This window comes from Mustelus asterias, chromosome 12 (assembly GCF_964213995.1).
Source record: "Mustelus asterias chromosome 12, sMusAst1.hap1.1, whole genome shotgun sequence".
Classification (NCBI taxonomy): domain Eukaryota; kingdom Metazoa; phylum Chordata; class Chondrichthyes; order Carcharhiniformes; family Triakidae; genus Mustelus; species Mustelus asterias.
In genome coordinates this window covers 3,250,052-3,267,974 of record NC_135812.1, presented here as the reverse complement: position 1 = coordinate 3,267,974, position 17,923 = coordinate 3,250,052, and the positions used below count along the sequence as shown (strand labels likewise).

Here is a 17,923-nt window from a genome sequence, read left to right as displayed (position 1 = left end):
CTCCTCTGCGATCATCCTCAACATCGGTGCCCCACAAAGCTGTGTTCTCAGCCCCCTACTATACTCCTTATACACCAATGACTGTGTGGCCAAATTCCCCTCCAACTCGATTTTCAAGTTTGCTGACGACACAACCGTAGTGGGTCAGATCTCAAACAGTGACGAAACAGAGAACAGGAATGAGATAGAGAATCTGGTGCGGCAACAATAATCTCTCCCTCAATGTCAACAAAACGAAGGAGATTGTCATCAACTTCAGGAAGTGTAAAGGAGAACATGTCCCTGTCTACATCAACGGGGACGAAGTAGAAATGGTCGAGAGCTTCAAGTTTTTCGGTGTCCAGATCACCAACAACCTGTCCTGGTCCCCCCCGTGCTGACACTATAGTTAAGAAAGCCCCATCAATGCCTCTACTTTCTCAGAAGACGAAGGAAATTTAGCATGTCAGCTATGACTCTCACCAACTTTTACAGATGCACCATAGAAAGCATTCTTTCTGGTTGTATCACAGCTTGGTATGGCTCCTGCTCTGCCCCAAGACGGCATGGAACTACAAAGGGTCGTGAATGAAGCCCAGTCCATCACGCAAACCAGCCTCCCATCCATTGACTCTGTCTACACTTCCCGCTGCCTCGGCAAAGCAGCCAGCATAATTAAGGACCCCACACACCCCGGACATTCTCTCTTCCACCTTCTTCCGTTGGGAAAAAGATACAAAAGCCTGAGGTCATGTACCGATCGACTCAAGAACAGCTTCTTCCCTGCTGCTGTCAGACTTCTGAATGGACTTACCTCGCATTAAGTTGATCTTTCTCTACACCCTAGCTATGACTGTAACACTACATTCTGCACTCTCTCCTTTCCTTCTCTATGAATGGCATGCTTTGTCTGTGTAGCGCGCAAGAAACAATACTTTTCACTGTATACAAACAAAGTTTACTTATTTTTTAGTGTCACAAGTAGGTTCACATTAACACTGCAATGAAGTTACTGTGAAAAACTGACAATAAGAAATCAAATTGAATCAAAAGAAGCACAGAAACGTTAAACTATTCAGCCTCCTCAACAAAAAGTCACTTACTTTCTTCCCAGGAATAAAATCTGTAGCCATATCCAGCAGAGAAACAAAATGATCAGCATGTTGGGAAATGAGAAGCCAAACCATGTGGCAAAATTAATCACCTCTCCATTGTCCGGATAAATCCTTGAAAACAACAAACACAAAGTCAAATAAAACCCTTAGTACCCTCACATCCTTTCATAAAACATCCCCTCAGGGATCTTATTTTGATTCATTCAAAGGACAAAGTACAATACAGCAGAGGAACAGGCCCTACGGCCCTCCAAGCCTGCACCGACCATGTGTTCCTAACTAGACCATCCGTTTGTATCCCTCTATTCCCAGTCTGTTCATGTGGCTATCTAGATAAGTCTTAAATGATCCCAGCGTGTCTTCCTCAATCACCTTTCTTGGTAGCGCATTCCAGGCCCCCACCACCCTCTGTGTAAAATACATCCCCCGCATATCTGTATTGAACCTTGCCCCCCTTACCTTGAACTTGTGACCCCTTGTGTTTGTCATTTCTGACCTGGGAAAAAGCTTCCAACTGTTCACCCTATCTATGCCCTTCATAATTTTATAAACTTCTATTAAGTCGCCCCTCAATCTCTATCTTTCCAGGGAGAACAACCCCAGTTTACTCAATCTCTCCTCATAGCTAATACCCTCCATACCAGGCAACATCCTGGTAAACCTTTTCTGCACTCTCTCCAAAGCCTCCACGTCCTTCTGGTAGTGTGGCGACACAGAATTCCAAATGTGGCCTAACCAACGTTCTATATAACTGCAACATCATATGCCAACTTTTATACTCTATGCCCCGTCCAATAAAGGCCATATGCCTTCTTCACCACCTTTTCCACCTGTGCTGCCACCTTTAAGGATCTGTGGACTTGCACAGCCAGATCCCTCTGTGTGTCTATACTCCTGATGGTTCTGCCATTTAATGTATAGCTTCCCCCCTGCATTAGATCTACCGAAATGCATCATTCTTGGGGCATAAGGGGTGATCTTATAGAGGCCTATAGAATAATGAGGAGCACAGATCAGCTAGATAGCCAATATCTTTTCCCAAAGGTAGGGGAGTCTAAAACTAGAGGGCATAGGTTTAGGGTGAGAGGGGAGATACACAAAAGGGTCCAGAGGGGCAATTCTTTCACAGAGGGTGGTGAATGTCTGGAACAAGTTGCCAGAGGTAGTAGAGGCGGGTACAATTTTGTCTTTTAAAATGTGTTTAGACAGTTATATGGGTACGATGGGTATAGAAGGATATGGGCCAAACACGGGCAATTGGGGTTTAAAAAAGAAAGGGCAGCACGGACGAGTTGGGCCGAAGGGCCTGTTTCCATGCTGTAAACCTCTCTGACTCTGTGAGCATTAAGACCAGCTTTTGTTACCCAGCCCTAATTGCCCTCGAGAAGGTGATGGTGAGCCATTTCCCAGAATGCAACTGAGTGCCTCTCGCCTCAGCCAGTCCAGAGGCTAGTTTACAATCATCCACATTGCTGTGGCTCTGCAGGCCAGACCGGGTAAGGACTGCAGATTTCCTTCCCGAAAGGACATTGGTGAACCAGATGGGGTTTTTTTTTTTAACATTTTGGTAATTTCATGGTCACGATCATGGAGATGAGAATTTTGAATCCACATTTTAATTAATTAATTGAATTTAAGTTCCCCTCGCCGCCACGATGAGATTTGAACTTGTGTCCAGAACTCTGACTGACTAGTCCAGTAGGATAACCACAGTGCGATATACCCCTAAACTGACCCTGAGAATGTGAGTAATGAAGGTTGGAGGATGGTACTCAGTCTGTCCCACCATTCTCTAGGATGGAGGATAATCTGTATCTTCTCCCAATGTACCCACCTTAGTTCCATATCCCTTAATCCCCACACCCAAAAATCGCTGGGGCAAAATAGCCTTTTGGAGGGAGAGGGTTCCAGATTTCCACTCGCCTTTGTGCTTCCTGAAATCAGTCCCCGGCGGCCTGGCTCGAATTCTGGGGTTCTCCCCCACCATGTTCTGGAGTTGCCCCTCACACCCCCACAGGAAATACTTCGAGCTATCTGTTAGAGTCCAGTTCAGAAACCCCAAGGGGTGTTAAGGAGTTAGCCGAGACCCCAACTTTTATAATGATATTGGCATTAATGCAAGCACAAGGTGTTTCACTCCAGGTATAATTCTAGTGACCCACTAGGAAGCTTTTACCAAAGCAAAATTTATTTAAAAATGCAGTTAGAATATAATAAAAAGAATTAGCAAAACTTTTGACAATGAAAATACTTTAATATTACAAGTTAGAATTCTTAACAACTATGCATTTCTATTGTCCCAATTTAAGCAGTATCCCCATAGCCATAAATCCCTTTCTTGAATCAGCACAAAAACAGATGTGCTCAGGCAGTTGCCAGATTTCTAGCCTTTTAACACCTGTGGACAGAGATCCAGACAGGCACCTGTCTTCTAACTCCCATACAGCAGTTTCCAAAGATATATTCTCAAACAGCAGAATCCCAGGGAAAAAGATTTATTTCCTGGCAGATTCCAGTCTCCAACTCCAGAGAGGAAAAGAGAGGCACTATTCTCTAACAACTCCAAACACTATCTAAGCTGGATTCTCTGTGTAAGCCTAGCTCCACCCAACCATCTAATATTTCTATCAATCAACCTAATCAAGTCCTACTCCACAAAACCCCAGGGGAACACTCAAAAAAGGATGGTTAGTCTAGACTAAAACAAACATTTTAGCAATTAGGAACAATTATGTTGCTGCAGTAACGACACAGGGCTGCCGGATAGAGCAGCACCGGTCTTAATAAAAGAAGCTACTAAAAGAGAAACATGACTAAAATACAATTCTTAAAGGCACAGTGTGGTCACAGTACCCCATTGAATCCTTCAGTCATGTTTACCACCTCAAAATGATCACGCTTTGATCTTCTATACATAAAGTATAGAATCAGCCCTACAGTGCAAAAAGAGGTCAAACAGTCTATCAAGTCTGCACCAACACTCCGAAAGAGCATCCCACCTGTGCAACAAAGGGAATTTTTCACGAGATGTAGCATTTTATGATTGTGGTTACTGAGAGAAGAAATTCCAACTCTCTCAAAATGCTTAACTTCTCGAAAAAGGCACTTTGGCAACAAATCCAATTTTCAGCGCCAAAGCTTAATCAGCCAAAGTTATGATTGATGTAATTAGTTAACCCTTTTAGTGCCAGTCCGGTTCTGCTGAATCCGCACTGTGTTCCCTCCCAGGCCAATCCTGAGGTGGGGAGCTCGGAACTGAACACAGTGAATCCAGATGGGGTCTGATTCGATCTTTATATAAACTGGAACATCCTTTCCCCCCCTTTGTATTCCAGCCCCATTCAGATAAACAGCAATATTGCAGTGACGACTGAATTCCTGTCCAGCACGGATTCTCCACTTGGATCCCAAATTCATAGAATCTCGACAGTGCAGAAGGAGGCCATTCAGCCCATCGGGACAGCACTGACAACAATCCCACCCAGGCCCGATATCCATAACCACACATATTTACCCTCTTAATCCCCTTGACACTAAGGGGCAATTTAACATGGCTAATCGACCTAACCCGCACAACTTTGGACTACTGAGGAAACCGGAGCACCCAGAGGATACCCACGCAGACACGGGGAGAACATGCAAACTCCACACAGTGACCCGAGGCTGGAATTGAACCAGGGTCCCTGGCACAGTGAGGCAGCAGTGCTAACCACTGTGCCACCGTGCCACCCTCTCTGCTCATTCACACTGTTTAGCTTCTCATCATTTTGACAATACTCTGCTCTATCTGGCCTTAGCACAAAGCCAATGAGAACACAGATTCCCCATGGAAGAATTTCTTCACACAAGGGGACTAGAAATCTGCAATTCTCTGCAAAAAGGACCGGATTTTCAATACTGAGGTAGTACCGGCCCTCTGACAGGGCAGCGCTCCCTCAGCACCAACCCTCTGACAATATGGCACTCCCTCAGTACTGACCCTCTGACAATATGGCACTCCCTCAGTACTGACTCTCTGACAGTGTGGCACTCCCTCAGTACTGACCCTCTGACAGTGCGGCACTCCCTCAGCACTGACCCTCTGACAGTGCGGCACTCCCTCAGTACTGACCCTCTGACAGTGTGGCACTCCCTCAGCACTGACCCTCTGACAATGCAGCACTCCCTCAGTACTGACCCTCTGACAGTGCGGCACTCCCTCAGTACTGACCCTCTGACAATATGGCACTCCCTCAGCACCGACCCTCTGACAGGGCGGCGCTCCCTCAGCACTGACCCTCGGACAGTGCGGCACTCCCTCAGCGCTGGCCCTCTGACAGTGCGGCGCTCCCTCAGTACTGACCCTCTGACAGGGCGGCGCTCCCTCAGCACTGACCCTCGGACAGTGCAGCACTCCCTCAGTACTGACCCTCTGACAGGGCGGCGCTCCCTCAGCACTGACCCTCTGACAGTGCGGCACTCCCTCAGTACTGACCCTTTGACAGGGCGGCGCTCCCTCAGCACTGACCCTCGGACAGTGCAGCACTCCCTCAGTACTGACCCTCTGACAGTGCGGCACTCCCTCAGCACCGCATTGGGCATGTCAGCCTGAATTCTGTGTTTAAGTCTCTGGAGTGAGATTTGAATCCGTTTTAACTCAGAATTGAGAAAGTGCCCGAGTCAGACTGACGCACACGGTTGTGCAATTCATTCAGGAAGTTCATTTGTGGAGAAACAATGTGAGGCTGAGCTGATATAATCGGGGGAACAGGTTGGTAATTACAGCACGCTCCACACGGGTATAACCTTCGAGTGAAGTTGTGCTCACAATGTGAAATGAAGCACTCACTGGTTCATTTGTCCCTTCAGTATCAGGTTGGCTGGGGTGCCAGTCAGAGTTGCAGTCCCGCCAATACTGGCTGCGTAGCAGACACACAGAGTCAGACCTTTATACATGTTCATCTTTTCTTGTTTGTCTTTGGGTTCTGTCGTAATTACAGAAAGGTTTGCGTTCTCCTCTGGAGCTTTGCTGATTTCAGCCAGAGCTGTATCATCTACAGAGTGCAGAGAATAAAGGACATCACCACCACGTCCTGACCCCAGAGGGACACACACGCCCTGACCCCAGAGGGACACACACCCTGACCCCAGAGGGACACACACCCTGACCCCAGAGGGACACACACGCCCTGACCCCAGAGGGACACACACGCACTCTCACGTCCTGACCCCAGAGGGACACACACGTCCTGACCCCAGAGGGACACACACGTCCTGACCCCAGAGGGACACACACGCCCTGACCCCAGAGGGACACACACGCCCTGACCCCAGAGGGACACACACGCCCTGACCCCAGAGGGACACACACGCCCTGACCCCAGAGGGACACACACGCCCTGACCCCAGAGGGACACACACACACACTCTCACGTCCTGACCCCAGAGGGACACACACGCCCTGACCCCAGAGGGACACACACGCCCTGACCCCAGAGGGACACACACGCCCTGACCCCAGTGGGGCACGCCCTCACATCACACATGGTTTGGGCAGATGGTGTGATAGCACTCATGGAGTGTTGGAGACACTCACGGTCTGGGGCACATTGGGTCATCATAGAATCCCTACAGTGCAGAAGGAGGCCATTAGACCCATCAAGTTTGCACCGACCACAATCCCACCCAGGCCCTATTCCCGTAACCCCATGTATTTACCCTAGCTAGTCTGCCTGACACTAGGGGCAATTTAGCATGGCCAATCCACCCTAACCCACATACCTTTGGAGTGTGGGAGGAAACCGGAGCACCCGGAGGAAACCCACGCAGACATGGGGAGAATGTGCAGACTCCACACAGACAGTGACCCAAGCTGGGAATCAAGCCCAGGTCCCTGGAGCTGTGAGGCAGCAGTGCTAACTGTTGTGCCACTGTGCCGCCCAGAAAATATCAACTCAGATGAAGCGTGACGTGGGGAGGTCCAACAAGGGAAAGGATTACACGATAAATGGGAGGAAGTGAGGGACCTCGGGAGTGATTATCCACAGATCCCTAGGACAGGTTGATCAGCTGGTTAAGAAGACATATGGAATTCTTTCATTTATCAGCTAAGGTATAGAATACAGGAGCAGAAGTTATGCTGGGACTGTGTAAAATATTGGTTAGGCCACAACTTGAGCAGTTCTGGTCACCTCATTACAGAAAGGATGTCATTGCATCAGAGAGGGCACAGAGGAGATTTATGAGATTGTTGCCAGGACTGTAAAATTGGAGTGATGAGGAACGATCGTCTCGGCTGGGATTATTCTTCTTGGACAGAGGAGACTGAGGGGAGATTTGGTTGAGATGTACAAAATTCTGAGGTTCTGGATAGAGTGGATGGGAAAGGCCTATTTACTGTAGCAGAGAGTTCGGTGACAAGGGGACATAGATTTAAAGTGACTGGTAGAATGTTTAAAGGGGAGATTTAGAAAAACATTCATTGAGGGTTTAGGGAGTCTGGAACTCACTGTCTGAAAGGGGAAAACAAACAGAAACCGTCAACTCAAGAGGTCTGGAAACACATCTCAACTGTGGTGACCTGGAGGACCATGGACCAAATATTGGAAAGTGGGATTAGACTGAGGGAGGAGAGGGGGCAGTGCAGACGCGACGGGCAGAGTGGCCTCTTTCTGTAGAGTGAACGTTTCTACATTTTTGGAATATCTGAGAGGGAGGAATGTGTATGGATTTGGGGAGAGGATGGTGATATGTGAACAGCTGTTTATAAAAACCAGCATAGACACAATGGGCTGAATGGCCTCCTTCAGTGGGAATCAAGAAACATCACATGCAAACATAGGAAATAGAAGGAGTAGGCCACTCGGCCCTTCGAGCCTGCTCCGCCATTCAATAAGACCATAGCTGCTTTGAATTTAACCTTAACCCCACATTCCTGCCTACCCTCCTCCCCATTATCAATCAAGAATCTATCCAGCTCTGCCTTGTAAAGATTCAGACCCTGCTTCCACTGCCCTTTGAGGCGGAGAGTTCCCAAGTCACACAACCCTCAGCGTAAAGTTCTCCTCATCTCTGTTCTAAAAGGGTGCCCCCTAATTTTAAACAGTGCCCCCTGGTTCAGGGTGCACCCACAGAAGGAAACATCCTCTCCTCATTCACCCCATCAGGACCATTCAGCATCTTTGAAATTTCAATCAAGTCGCCCCTCACTCTTCTAAACTCCAGTGGAAACAAGCCCAGCCTGTCCAACCTTCCCTCAGACAGCCCGCCCATTCCAGGTATCAATCTAATAAACCTCCTCCAACACATTTACACCCCTTCTTAAATAAAGAGACCAAAACTGCATACGGTATTCAAAATGTGGTCTCACCGATGCCCTGAGTAACTGAAACATAACATCCTTGCTTTTATATTCAATTCCTCTCATAATAAAGGATTGCATTCCATTTCTAAAAATTAAAGGGTGAAGATAAGATTTGAGAAACTAGCAATAATATAAAACAAACAGGAAGAGTGTCTTTAAAAGATTCCTTAGGAAACAGTGATCATAACATGGTGGGATTTAGCATTCAATTTGAGGGTGAGAAATCTGGGTCAGAAACAACTGTGCTAAACTTAAATAAATGTAATTATAAAGGAATGAGGGTGAGGTGGCTGGAGTAGACTGGGAAAGGAGTTTAGCAGGAAAGATGGTAGATCAGCAATGGCAGACGTTTATGAAAATAGTTCATGACTCACAACAAAGATATATCCCAGTGAGAAAGAAGGATTCCAGGAAGGAGATAAATCAACCAGGGTTAACCAAGAACGTCAAGGATAATATTAAACTGAAAGAAAAAGCATGCAATGTGGTGAAGATTAATGGTAAGCTAGAGGATTGGAAAAGTTTCAAAAACCAACAAAAGATGACCAAAAATTAATAAATGAGTGAAAATAAGCTTTGAGGGTAAACTAGCAATAATATAAAACAGCAAGAGTGTCTTTAAACATATAAACAGGAAGAGAGAGGCCAAAGCGTATAACGACCCTGAGGAAATGGCGGAGGGGTTAGAGTCTAATAACATTCCAAAAATACTAAATAATCAAGGGGCAAAGGGTTGGGTGGGGAAAGGTGGCGGAGGAAATAAATTCAATGATGATCACTAGAGGAAATGTACTTGGGAAACTAATGGGACTAAAGGCTGATAAATCCCCTGGACCTGATGGATTGCATCCCAGGATATTAAAGGAAGCAGCTACAGAGGCGTTGCAAGAATCCTTAAATTCTGGAAAAACCCCAGAGGATTGGAAAATTGCCAATGTAACACCTTTATTCAAAAAGGGAAGGAGACAACAGGTAACTAACTATAGGCCAGTTGGTCTAACTTCTGTCATTGGGAAAATGCTAGAATCCATTATAAAAGGACATAATAGCAGAGCATTTAGAAATATATAATATAATTAAGCAGAGTCAGCGTGGCTTCATAAAAGGGAAATCATACCTGACAAATTTATTAGAATTCTCTCAGGTGGCAACGAGCAGGATAGATAAAGGGGAACCAGAAGATGTAAAATACTTTTGATTTCCCAAAAGTGTTTGATAAGCCACCACACAAAAGGCCGCCTAATTGGATAAGAGTCCATGGTGTTTGGAGTAGTATATTAGCATGGATAGAGGATTGGCTAACTGATAGAAGACAGAGTTGGGATAAGAGGGGAATCTTCAGGATGGCAACCTGTAACTAGTGGAGTGCCACAGGGATCAGTGCTGGGGCCAAAATTATTTACAGTGTATATTAATAACTTGGACGAGGGAAGTGAATGTACTATTGTCAAGTTTGCAAATGACACAAAAATAGGTGGGAAGACAAGTGGTGAGAATGACAAAGATACTACAGAGGGACATTGACAGGTTCGGTGAGCGGGCAAAAACTTGGCCGATGGAATATAATGCAGGAAAGTGTAAAGTTAGACAGTATGGCAGGAAGGATAAAGGAGCTGAATGTTATTTAAATGGAGAAAGACTGCAGAAAGCTGCAGCACGGGGGGGATTACGGGATCCTCATGCATTAATCACAAACAGGTAGCGTTCAAGTTCAGCAGGTAATAGGGAAGGCAAATGGAATGTTGGCCTTTATTTCAAAGGGAATGGAGCATAAAAATAGGGAAGTCTTGCTAAAACTATACAAGGCACCAGTTAGACCCCACCTGGAATACTGTGAACAGTTTTGGTCCCCTTATCTAAGGAAAGATATACTGGCATTGGATGCAGTCCTGAGAAAGTTCACCAGGTTAATCCCAGGGATGGAGGGATTTTCTTATGAGGGGAGGTTGAGCAGGTTGGGTCTGTGGTCATTGGAGTTTAGAAGAATGAGAGGTGACCTTACTAAGATGTATAGAATTCTCAGGGGGCTTGACAGGGTCAATGCTGAGAGGTTGTTTCCCCTTGTGGGAGAGTCTCAGTCCAAAGGGCATCATCTCAGAGTGAGGGGGTCACCATTTAAGACAGAGATGAGGAGGAATTTCTTCTCTCAGAGGGTAGAGAATCTGTGGAATTCTTCACCGCAGAGGCTGTAGAGGCCGGGTCGTTCAGTATGTTCCAGGCTGAGACAGTTTTAATCAGTAAGGGAAATAGGGGATTATGGGGATAAGACGGGAAAGTGGAGTTGAGGATAATCACAGATCAGTCATGATCTCAATGAATGTTGGAGCAAGTTTAATGGGCCGAATGGCCTAATTCTGTTCCGACATCTATGTACAATCAATGATTGGGCTAGATGGTGAAATAATGGATGTTCAGTTGGACAAATGGGGAACTAGCCCAGGGGCAGCTGTCACCTTGTCACAGTCAGCAACATCCTCTGGACACCAACCAATTGTCCAGTTCCTCTGCCTGCCTGCAACTGCCCCCCCCACCCCCCCCCCCCCCACCCCCCACAGGAGTTCGAACCTCCTGGGGCTGTTTAAACACCGACTTCAAATGTTCTCAATCTGTGTCACACTGACTCGGAGGCTGCCATGGCCAGAGGCAAAAAGAGAACATGCTGGAAAATCTCAGCAGGTCTGACAGCAGTGCCGGATTTAGACTTGGTGAGGCCCTAAGCTATATAAAGCTTGGAGGCCAATTGTTAAAAAGTTACACCAAAAGGTCTCACAAAGGTGCGTACCAAAACAGGACCTTGGGTCGCCACAAAAAAATTGAAAACATAATTATGCCTTTTAATTATTTAATAGCAAGGTATTTAAAGTGAAAAACACAAATTATTTTCAAATGAATGCATTTACTGATTACATATTTATCATTGGGCTGGCTTGATCTCTCTCATAGATTTTGGTAACTTTTTGAGTTGCTCTTCAAGTTGGTGCTTTCTTTTTCTTTTCTGGTATCCGCTCTTAAATGTTCTCTTCATTGTAAACCTTCTGAAATTTTGTGAGGCCCCTGCGGATTGTGAGGCCCTAAGCTGTAGCTTGTTTAGCCTATGCCTAAATCTGGCACTGTCTGACAGCATCTGCAGAGAGAGAATAGAGCCAACGTTTCAACTCTTGGATGACCCTTTCTCAGAGCTGGCCAGGGGATAGGGAGCAAAGTGAGAAATCTTTCTAAAGACACCTTACTGACAGAGTGAATGTGTTAGAAACCTGACACTCCCACGTCAACACTGGAGCACTTTGTCTCCAAATCCACGTCATTAGCAGAAGAATGGGATTTTTCCAATTCCGTATTTTCTGCCTCCTCTTTGGAATTGCTGAGCTGGTGTAGCACGGCCTGTGTGATGGGGACCATCATAGTGGTACTGGCAGTGTTACTGATCCACATGGAGAGGAAGGCTGTCACCCCCATGAACCCCAACATTAAACTGCAAGGACAGAAAACAAGACAGTTAACAATAAAAAAATATCTTGCAAACACTTAAAGCCTTTTCCCAGTAACCCACTGAGTCCTTTTATCTGGACATGAATCCACTGAAGCTCCTCCTCTTGAACTAACCCATCAAAGGGGCAGCACGGTGGCACAGTGGTTAATACTGCTGCCTCAGTGCCAGGGACCTGGATTCAATTCCCAGCTTGGGTCACGGTCTGTGTGGAGTCTGCACGTTCTCCCCGTGTCTGCGTGGGTTTCCTCCGGGCGCTCCAGTTTCCTCCCACACTCCAAAGATGTGCAGGTTAGGTTGATTGGACAGGCTAAATTGCCCCTTAGTGTCATGGGGATTAGCAGGGATTGTGGTCGGTGCAGACTCGATGGGTCGAATGGCCTCCTTTTGCACTGTAGGGATTCAATGATTCATAGAATGACATGAATCCACAGAAGCTCCTCCTCTCGAACTAACCCTTCAAAGATCCTCCCTCTGGACATTAACTCTCTGCTGAAGTTCAGCTCCAAGGCAGACGTGGCGAACAGCCCTGACCAGATGTGGGTGATGTATTATCTCATGTCCTGGGCTATGAGCCATAACCTCAAACAGATTGGAGCGAGCATTTCCTCAAGCCTTCCCAAAGCTGATGCTCAATTCTCCTTCTCACTGACCCACCCACTGCTCCACCACTCTCCCCCCCCTCCCTCCGCACCCCCCCCAACTGCCCGACAGACTGAATAATCTACATTTAGAAAATCTTACAAAGCTGGCTTGACCCCCACAAGGAGGAGTGCTCTCAGTGCGATGCGTTTGTGGAGATTCCAATGCTCAATAGCTATGGCTACCATCAACCCTCCAAGGAAGAAGACACTGGTGTCCTGTAGATATTCCATACAGACCTGAAAAAGAAATCACAAATAGGTATAACATCACAGTGAGGCCATGAGGGTGCGCATTACCCATCCTGAGGCATGAACCACTCGAGATTGCCAAAACTAGACTGCGGCGGCTTATGACCAGAGATCGCCATTCACACTTGGGACAGTGATTACTGAGTTAACACTGAGTTAACCTGGTCAATCTCATGGTGTGTGGTCTGTCTCTAGGAACTAAACTAACCAAATACCAGCCAGAAGAACCGTTTTATCCTCAATGTTCAAGGGAATACAAACGAATGGTCTAGTTGGACCAATGAGCGGCACAGGCTTGGAGGGCCGAAGGGCCTGTTTCCTATGCCGTACCGTTCTTTGGAAGGATGAAGATTAGAGAGTGACTCTTAGTTACAACCTTGTTTCTCTTTAAAGTTTCCTGTTCAGTTTGAGGGAGATGGATTTCAGGGGGAACAGTGTGAATGCTGAAACTTACCGTTTTTGACGGCATGATTCCGAACATTGGGAAGAGTAAAATGGGAAGAAAGGAAGTGACAGCGAGGGGGATGACTTCAGTGCACCAATAAACAGCCATGATCAGGACAATAAATCCACAATAGGCTTCCTGTTGGCGAGGGAGAGACAAATCAGATCAACAGCAATCTCCTGGCAGTGACAACAACAACTGACACTCATCTAGCACCTTACACATGTTCAAAGTGCGGCACAGGAGAGATACCAAACCAAATCTGACATCGGGTCACACGAGGACATATTCAGAGCAGTGACCAAAAGCTCGGTTAAAGGGGTAAGTTTTAAGGAGTTCCTTAAAACAGGAGAGAGAGGGGCAGAGCGGTTTAGGGAGGGACTCCAGAGCTTAGGGAGCTGAAGGTGGAGCCTCCAATGGGGCAACGATGAAAATTGGAGATGATTAAGATGTACTGATGGAGTGCAGGAATCCCACGGGGTTGTTAGGTTGAAGGTGATTCCAGAGATCGGGAAGGATTGGAAAACAAGGATGAGAATTTTAATATTCAGCCATGAGCAAACAGGGAGCCAGTGTGGGTCGGCGAGCACAGGGGACAGAGGGGAATGAGACTGGTTCGAGTTAAGATAGGGAGCAGAGTTTTGTCCAGGTTTATAGAGGGTGGAATGTGGGGGTCCAGCCAGGAGACTAGACCATAAGACATAGGAACAGAATTAGGCCACTCGGCCCATCGAGTTCGCTCCGCCATTCAATCATGGCTGATATTTTTTCTCATCCCCATAACCCCTGATCGCCTTATTAATCAGGAACCTATCTATCTCTGTCTTAAAGACACTCAATGACCCGGCCTCCACAGCCTTCTGCGGCAAAGAGTTCCACAGATTCACCACTCTCTGGCGGAGGAAATTCCTCCTCATCTCTGTTTTAAAGGATCGTCCCTTTGGCCTGAGGTAGTGCTCTCTGGTTCTAGTTTTTCGTCCTAGTGGAAACATCCTCTCCACGTCCACTCTATCCAGGCCTCGCAGTATCCTGCAACTTTCAATAAGATCCCCCCTCATCCTTCTAAACTCCAACGAGTACAGACCCAGAGTCCTCAACCGTTCCTCATACGACAAGCTCTTCATTCCAGGGATCATTCTGGTGAACCTCCTCTGGACCCTTTCCAAGGCCAACACATCCTTCCTTAGATACGGGGCCCAAAACTGCTCACAAAGACCGATGGGATTGGTGATGAAACAGGAGTTCAGCTGGAATCAGTGCACTCACTGCAAGGTTCAACCTTTGTTTGGACACAAGTCCCTGCCCGCCCCACCCCACCCTCCCAAAATACATTGTCTACCCCTCCTTTCCTACAGGTCCAACAAGCCAATCAGTGCCAGGCACTCAGTTGGCTCACTGGGGGTGTTCAGTGATTGGCTACATCTTACAACCAGTCACCTGTTCGTCCAATGTAACTTTTTACTCCGATTGGCTAAGCGGTGAATTCAATGGGAGAGAACTTGAAATCCAAAACTAGAAACCTGACCCCAGAATCTGATCAGGGTATATAGGTTAGGTGGATTGGCCATGGTAAGTGCACGGGGTTACGGGGATATAGGGCCTGGGTAAGGAGCTCTGTCAGAGAGTCAGTGCAGACCCGATGGGCCAAATGGCCTCCAACTGCACTGCAGGGATTCTATGGACAGATTGTTGGGAAAAGCCAAAGGAATCACTAAGTCAGGAAAGAGAACAGCCAGCCCTTGATCTAGCCCATGGGTAACCCCAATGCCACTCTGCCTTGACTCTCGATGCCCTCAGGGGCAACTAGCGATGCTGCCTTGACTGAAGCAGCCAGATCCTAGAAGGCAGAAGGGAATGAACACTCTGTCTGTATCCAGACAGCAGAGACAGGTTATTGAGGAGAATCTGTCCACATCAGTGAGATCACACAGAGAACACAATCCATCCAACCCAGCCCCAGTCTGCTCAGACACTGCCAGTGATTGGGCAGAGTGAGGCATCTCTCCCAGTGAGTGGAGAGGAGAGCTGGACATGAGGTGAAGAAATCCCCAGAGGGGGAGAGATCGGCGAGATCCAGATCCAAACTCTCCTGTCCCCCCGCCCAGCTTCACTCAGCACCCGCCAGCTCTCCAATAACTCCAAACTGCAGCACCGAATCCCCTTCTCTGAGACACATCGCCACAGCTCACAGCTCAGGGAGTGATCATTCTCCCATTTCCTGGCAGTGGGACCTGTTTCTCAGACTGAGCCCTCTCTCTCTCTCTCTGAAACATTGACTCCAATCTTTACTGGAGTGGAAATTCCCAGCGGGAGCTGGGGAAAGGGGGAATGGGAGATGGGGGGCGAAGGTGAGAGAAAGGGGGAGATTGGGGTTAGAGTGGGAAAGGGAACCCAGGGAGAGGGGAATCAGAGAGAGAGAGAGAGCAGCAGGGGGAGAGAGGAATCAGAGAGAGAGAGAGACAGAGCAGCAGGGGGAGAGAGGAATCAGAGAGAGAGAGCAGCAGAGGGAGAGGGGAATCAGAGAGAGAGAGAGTGCAGCAGGGGGAGAGGGGAATCAGAGAGAGAGAGCAGCAGGGGGAGCGGGGAATCAGAGAGAGAGAGCAGCAGGGGGAGAGGGGAATCAGAGAGAGAGAGCAGCAGGGGGAGAGGGGAATCAGAGAGAGAGAGCAGCAGGGGGAGAGGGGAATCAGAGAGAGAGAGCAGCAGGGGGAGAGGGGAATCAGAGAGAGAGAGCAGCAGGGGGAGAGGGGAATCAGAGAGAGAGAGCAGCAGGGGGAGAGGGGAATCAGAGAGAGAGAGCAGCAGGGGGAGAGGGGAATCAGAGAGAGAGAGCAGCAGGGGGAGAGGGGAATCAGAGAGAGAGAGCAGCAGGGGGAGAGAGGAATCAGAGAGAGAGAGAGCAGCAGGGGAGAGGGGAATCGGAGAGAGAGAGCAGCAGGGGGAGAGGGGAATCAGAGAGAGAGAGCAGCAGGGGGAGAGGGGAATCAGAGAGAGAGAGCAGCAGGGGGAGAGGGGAATCAGAGAGAGAGAGCAGCAGGGGGAGAGGGGAATCAGAGAGAGAGAGCAGCAGGGGGAGAGGGGAATCAGAGAGAGAGAGCAGCAGGGGGAGAGGGGAATCAGAGAGAGAGAGCAGCAGGGGGAGAGGGGAATCAGAGAGAGAGAGCAGCAGGGGGAGAGGGGAATCAGAGAGAGAGAGCAGCAGGGGGAGAGGGGATAAACAGTCTAGTGTGGGGCTGGGGTAGATCATGGGGCAAAGAGAGATCGCGTGGGGAGAGATCCAGTGATCTACCAACGGGAAGTGCGGTGAGTGTTTGACATGTGGGGTCGGATCAGACAGAGACCCTGCTGGGAGTGAGGCAGTGCCATCCTCAGCCCCTCCAGCACCTTGCAATTCACTCACAAATATTCCCAGATAAACTCCCACGTTTTCCAAACTGCTCCCAAAAGCTGGGATTTCATCCCCTCCCCAGAGACCCCCCACCACACACAGACACACACCCACACAGACACACACCCACACAGACACACACCCACACAGACACACACCCACACAGACACACACCCACACAGACACACACCCACACAGACAGACACACAGACAGACACACAGACACACCCAGACACACACCCACACCCATTCACACACCCAGACACCCAGACACACACACACCCAGACACACCCACACAGACACACAGACACACACCCACACAGACATCCCCCCCCCCCCGACACAGACACACACATAGTCCCCCCACACTCAGACCCAGACACACACAGGCACAGACACCCACACAGACACCCACACAGACACACTGTCAGTGCGGTTTCCAGTCTCCTCTATATAACAGTCTGTTTGTTTGTATCTATCCATGGATATTCTGGGCTGGATTTCAAGCTGGAAATGGAACTTACTTTGGTCTGAACAGCAATGGGCAGAGGCAAGAAGAGCAGCAGCGGGACAATTAGTATCAAAAAAGTCCTGAAGTTGCGGAGTGTTGTGAGGCAGCTCAGCATTGTAGATGGTCAGGGTGACCGGAGCCTCTCCACTGACTGACTGTCCAATCCACTGAGCATCACCGGCTCCAAGATCCCAGCACAACAACTGCCCTAAAAGCTCATCTCCCTGAGCTCTCAGTCAGTGCCTGCTTATTATTAACCCGCAGCCTCCTCGGAGAATGAATTACCCGCCCCGGCAGGATGGCCTGTCCCTTTAAGGGTGACGCTCCGCCCCCAGGGACTCTGAGCCAATCAGCAGCCAGCCTCAGCAGCGCCCCCCCCAGCCCCCGGTGGTCACGGCCGGAACTGCAACTGGAACTGGGGAGGGGAGGGGGCTGGAGGGGGAGGGGAGGGGGCTGGAGGGGGAGGGGAGGGGGCTGGAGGGGGAGGGGAGGGGGCTGGAGGGGGAGGGGCTGGGGGGGAGGGGAGGGAGGGGGGAGGGGCGGGGGAGGGGGTTGGTGGGGAGGGGGGAGGGGTTGGGAAGGAGGGGGAGGGGAGGGGGCTGGAGGGGGAGGGGAGGGAGGGGGAGGGGCGGGGGAGGGGGTTGGGGGGGAGGGGTTGGGAAGGAGGGGGAGGGGAGGGGGCTGCTTGGTGAGGGGTGGGGGAGGGAGGGGGAGTTGTTACCACCTGAGGTGAGGGGTGGGTGCTTCTTGGGTAAAAGAGCG

General features: G+C 48.8%; 1 protein-coding gene across 1 annotated transcript in view; it reads right to left on the bottom strand.

Annotated features, from left to right (window-relative positions):
* The window catches only part of LOC144501857 (solute carrier family 13 member 2-like), a 31,112-nt gene extending 13,691 nt beyond the window's left edge, over nt 1-17,421 (bottom strand). Inside the window, exons 1-6 of the mRNA XM_078225903.1 lie at nt 17,175-17,421; nt 13,271-13,399; nt 12,668-12,804; nt 11,691-11,908; nt 5,923-6,127; nt 1,083-1,205 (exon numbers count right to left, since the gene is read on the bottom strand). Of these exons, the coding sequence (XP_078082029.1) occupies nt 1,083-1,205; nt 5,923-6,127; nt 11,691-11,908; nt 12,668-12,804; nt 13,271-13,399; nt 17,175-17,276 (914 nt within the window). The 5' untranslated portion in view covers nt 17,277-17,421. The remainder of the gene's footprint in view (nt 1-1,082; nt 1,206-5,922; nt 6,128-11,690; nt 11,909-12,667; nt 12,805-13,270; nt 13,400-17,174) is intronic.
* Between the last annotated feature and the right edge of the window lie 502 nt (nt 17,422-17,923).